Source organism: Aplysia californica, unplaced genomic scaffold (assembly GCF_000002075.1).
Source record: "Aplysia californica isolate F4 #8 unplaced genomic scaffold, AplCal3.0 scaffold00004, whole genome shotgun sequence".
In the NCBI taxonomy this organism is placed as follows: Eukaryota; Metazoa; Mollusca; class Gastropoda; order Aplysiida; family Aplysiidae; genus Aplysia; species Aplysia californica.
Window position 1 is genome coordinate 1,615,105 of NW_004797274.1, and position 5,446 is coordinate 1,620,550.

At 39.4% G+C, this 5,446-nt stretch overlaps 1 protein-coding gene and 1 non-coding gene across 2 annotated transcripts in view; one reads left to right on the forward strand and one right to left on the reverse strand.

The window, feature by feature from the left end:
* Positions 1 to 5,446, reverse strand: part of LOC101862384 (proteoglycan 4) — a gene marked incomplete in the record, with an annotated part of 144,199 nt that overhangs the window by 127,443 nt on the left and 11,310 nt on the right. Inside the window, 2 exon segments of the mRNA XM_005089291.3 lie at positions 3,348 to 3,440; positions 4,245 to 4,325. Of these exon segments, the coding sequence (XP_005089348.2) occupies positions 3,348 to 3,440; positions 4,245 to 4,325 (174 nt within the window).
* Positions 1 to 5,446, forward strand: part of LOC101847848 — a 121,518-nt gene that overhangs the window by 95,143 nt on the left and 20,929 nt on the right. The window lies entirely within an intron of this gene.

Genomic DNA, 5,446 nt, shown 5'->3' on the forward strand with positions numbered 1-5,446 from the left:
GGAAACCAGGCACTTAACCAGTTATCTTAACTGCTATACACATTACTCTCAAAAGTGTACAAAATAAAAAGAATCAAAGAAGAAGGGGGTGCAGAAAAGTAAGTTTTCAGAAGAACATAGCATAATTTGCGATAATTATTTTAATCGGACAATAGCATCGCCCTTCTCCTGTCGGATCGGATTCCCAGTCAATAGGTAATAGGGAGCTCTTGCTCCGTACGCCTCACAAAGGAGTCCAGGTACAGGGGGGTGGGGGGTATGGTCAGGGGTAGGTCTGACAGAGTCAAAGATTCACGAGACCTCTTAACGGTTACCTTCAATAATGTATGCATTCTACGTGCAGGTAACACTCTGATACCTCAGCAAGGTAACGACTATAAAGGCATGAATTGGCGCACTTGCCATATAAGGGGAGCTGTTAGTAAGCGAAAGGCTCAGAAGTCATGAATATGTTTGTACTGACAAGAGGCACAAAATTTAAAATTTAAAAATAGTGAAGATGTAATAGACAATGGACAACGTAATCATACAATCATACATGGTTTGACATGTCATTGATCCGCTTAGATGAATATTGTCTCACAACCTAAAAATAAATACTTTAGACGTCATAAAAATACAATTTTTGACGCTGTGTTTCTTTGGAAGAACAGCATTTTTCTTACACAGAGGAGAAGGGGATCCTAAACGATCTTACTTTGCAAAGGAAACTTCATATTGTGTCTTTGTCGTGTGATTCACATCCAAGTAGTGGCTGCCCCTGGAACCAGGAAAAGACTTCTAACAGTGAGAAGAGAGAAACCAAATCAGAAGGAATGGACAAACATACTACGACCTCAGTGAATTATATTCATGCCTTATTGGCTGACTACATAAACTTTAGTAGTTTTTACTGTCCGTTTTTTGTTGTATTTCTTTGGGGTTGTTTTATTTTTATTTCGGAAGTATCATCAGCACTTGCATCATTTCACTGCGCGACGAGATTATGGGCTTTTATTGTAAAAGGACATAGTAGATCCAAACGTTGGTTTTGTTATACCTGCAAATACAATCTGGAATTGTAAAGGCTGGAGAAAATGGCGAATACGTGATGACATCAAATACGATGGAAGGCTAAAATGAAAAGTGCGAGCTTTTTAAAGAAGCTACTCCAGCAGCCCTAAAACGACTCGAGAAAGTGTAAATCCCCCTCGTTCTCCTCGTTGTCGTCTTCCTCCTCTACATCTTTCTCCAGTGTTCTTAGACGGTCTGAATGAACACTATCAAAATGAGAAATCTAAGCAAACACAGACGCAGCCGCGTTACTTTCCCCATCATTTTGCTCGCAGTTTACGGATTCATGAACTCTCTACCCTTAACCATTGCCAACGAAGCTGTGACCGCGGTCTATGCAGCAATACCTGGTCGGCTAGTGCCCTGCTCACTTCAAGAGCTCAGTGCCAGTAATTCACTTCTAGCATGCGTGCAATCTTGTACCACGCTGTTACCGGAGTGTTTGGCTTTCACCATGAGCCCTGGGAGTATTTGCACTCTCTGTAAGGCTTCTGAAGTTCACCATCTGGACATGTCCCAATCTAACATGGACGCTCCTTTTTACCTGCCCCAGAGACAAACTACCACCACGTCCGGAGTCTTATACATCCCTTCCGGGCTGTATGATGCAACAGTTATACGCATTTCTGGAATCCCGGGAACAGAAGAATCGGGTTTGTACTTTGGGCCTCAGGTCTGTAACAGTCCTACCAATAACTGTTCAGCAGTGGATGTGTTTTTCAAGATTACAGATTCGGATGTGCTCGTGAACAGCTTTCATCGTATGGCTTGGTTAAGCGGAGCTACGACCAAATACACAAATATCTTCCAGCCTGGCGAACATTTCAACCTTTTCGTTCTTGTGACGAACGAGGCATACAAATTCTACATTAAAGGACAATTACTTATTGAATACCAGAGAAAAGCCTTCATCAAGTTAAAGGATATCAAGTTTATTCAAGAGAGAGGAGACATTAAAGTCATAGACATTACTTACTTTTCCGGACACACCTAACCTAGAGCTACGTTGATTTTTAAAAACTTGAATCCATAAGAAATGGTACCATTTTTTAAAATCCTAATTTATTGAAAGTTTCAAAAGGAAATCGACATCACTGAGTGGTCTGTATTCACTGAGTTTCATACTGAAGAGAAAAAAGGCACCAACTAGGAATTCAGCTATCCTAAGCTTTTTTTTATTGTGTGTGTGTGTGTGTATGTGTGTGTGTGTGCGTGTGTGTGTGTGTGTGTGTGTGTGTGTGTGTGTGTGTGTGCATGTGTCTGCTTATATGTTTTAGTTTTAGTAGAGGTTTTACGGCGCTCGCAACTGCATTAGGTCATATGAGCGCCAGAAGATTTGAGGTGTTACAAGGGAGTAACAAACATAAAAAAGAAGAAGTGGAGATAAGGACGATAGATGTTTGATAGGAAAGAAGAAGCAAACCACACCAGAGCTCCCGCCAACCACCCACGTCCGCTTATATGTGTTTGTATTTCTATCTTTAAATAGTTGTAGTCAGTGATACAGTTTTGTTTCTTTGCATGCCCTGCTACATAAGTCAATTCTGGTGCATTCAGCAAACCATCAGGACCTGCAATCCCGTCAATTGATGATATATTGGCACACTTTCAAAGTACACTCCGACGAACGATTGTTATTTAGAATGAGAAGTACTGTTCAGATCATCTTGAGGTATAGCTTTCACTTGCCGTACGTGTATCTCTTTATTTTTTCAAAACAAATGTTAAATAATATCCATAAAAAAAGAAATGTGTTATGGTGGTCGACAAGCACTTGAGGACATAGAACGTAAAGGAAATATTTCAGCGCAAAGGTTTGTAAACCATACTTATATAGTTAAACGGTGGGGGGTGAGAAGAAAAAATATTTCACGTAAGACTATAATACCATAAGAACAATAAAAACTATTTTGCAGAGATAAAGCATGAGAGTGGGTTCTTTTAATATGCAAAAGGAAGATCTAAACGTCTCTTTCAACTCCGGGTTTGAAAAAAACCCAGGATGTCCTGTGTTAATCTCCAGAAATCAAAAGTTGATACTTAGCAAACAAATTCCCACAAAAACAAACAAAACAAAACGAAAAACAACTAAAAACTCGTAAACGAAACCAAGTTAAAGAGTATCTAGACTGGGGATGGGTACCAGAGTGTCATACACCCCAATTCAAAAGGAATGCGAACAATATTAACTTAATACAAAGCTTCAGGTACACCTTCAAAGTAGTAACATAGATAACCAAGATGCCAAACACGTCATAAAGCAATAAGAAGTCTATAAAGAAGGTATCACTCACATGACTCTTTTGGAACATGACGGCTGCAGAGGACGGCTCGGGGGGCTTCGCCAATGCTGCTCTTAATGTCATAGCTGCCTGGGCCAGGGGATTCTTAATGAGAAGAAACATAATATTATATATATATATATATATATATATATATATATATATATATATATATATATATATATATATCTATATCTATATATATATATATCTTCTCTCTCTCTCCCTCTCTCTCTCTCTCTCTCTCTCTCTCTCTCTCTCTCTCTCTCTCTCTCTCTCTCTCTCTGTATGTGTGTGTGTCATTATACAATAAATACAATGTATGTTATTATAATGTCCCTATCAGCAAAATTAGGTTATTTAAGAGGCTTAGCCACGGACTTAAACGTCCGTCTCCGAAAGGACCGAACCAAATCTCGAAAATTCCACAAAATGATCAGAGTTCAAGAACACTCAATCTGGGATTCGATTAAAGGCCATCCGTTCTATAGTCCAGTATGATAACAACTGAGCTGAAGGGACATTATGTCAGATTGCTTGGACTAGAAAAATATTTTAGGAAAGGCCTAGAAAAATAACCTACTCCACCCCCCCCCCTCTTCACCCCAAACCTCTCCGTCACCCGTTCTCTCCCTTGACAGAAACATCAGATACACTTACGCACACATAAATATGCACAAAAATACAAATATTAACACATATAAATGTATAAACCCACACATAAATACATATTCACACATAAATATTTACATAAACCTAACCCACACACACACACACACACACACACACACACACACACACACACACACACACATACACACGCACAATCACACACACACACACTCACACACAAACATAAACAAATACACTCCGACACAGACACAAATGTTCATTTAACGGATGACTTACTCTGGAACGAAGGATCCGAACGAAAGGTTCCCATGTGCCATTTTGGGCCTTTTCTTTCCCCACCAGTATTGTACTTGGGTCCTGTGGATTAAAAACCAATTGACAGATGCGAAATTGTACTGTTAAAGTCCACTTAACCAGTGGTGACGATCAGCATCGAAAATAGTATACGCTTATGTTATTTTCGAAGAAATGAAAATATAAGAAAATGAAGGTGTAAGAGCATAGAAAAACAAAGAATGAATTGGTGTGGCCACCTGTTCACGAATGCCACCTCGTAAGTCAGCTTCAAGAGCTTATAAGACCTTAATTTCAGACTCCACAAGAAGAGGTAGAGCAGGCATAAAATGGATTAAGAGAGTCGAGGGAACCCTGAGAAACAACAAAATCTCAACTGGCAGAGAAAACTGCATCTTCCCTCGACACCCAACGGTTAGAGGAGGTTTTGTTTTAATGAAAAAAGTCGGAGTAAACTTATTTTACAAAGCAAAGAACTCTCATCTTCCAGTTGATAAACACGCATACTTCTGGTTGCACGCAAGTTTGTCAAACACACTCGCAACAGTTTGACTATGTCTTGATAAGGAGAAAGTTTGACTTTGATGTTCCTGCAAACAAACACTCTAATTTATTTGACGGGAAGAACATGAAAAGTGACAGATATATAAAAAGGGCATGGGAAAGATTTGATAAATGCAGTATGACCATGAACTAACATTGGAACCCAAGGGGGGAGAAAGTAAACTTCTTTCCCGAGACGAACATGGTGCCATTTTTGCCTTCTCTTTAAGCAATACATTCCTGAAACGGCGAAAGACAAAACCAGCATCATGTGCTTTTCTGTTAGTGAGGTGGTTTTCTAAGCATCCTGGCCAAAGCATTTAACCTTATCGTGTTTGGTACCACGTTATTGTATAGAACTGGACCATATGGACACAAGAGTCTGCGTTATACATTTGTATCAGTTAGGCTCTTTGCCGTCCCACTGAGAAGACATGCACTTAGACTACTTTGAGGAAATAATATTTCAGAAGGAACGAAATCAGTTTGTAAAGTGGAAATTTGCAGTTTCCAAGGACTCTAAAACATTGGAAGATACAAAAGTTTGGAGGCCATTTTCTCACTAACTTTACCCCTGAAACCAGGTGAAACCCACCTTCTTCAGTTGCAAATTAACGTTCTATTCATTATATACATATATA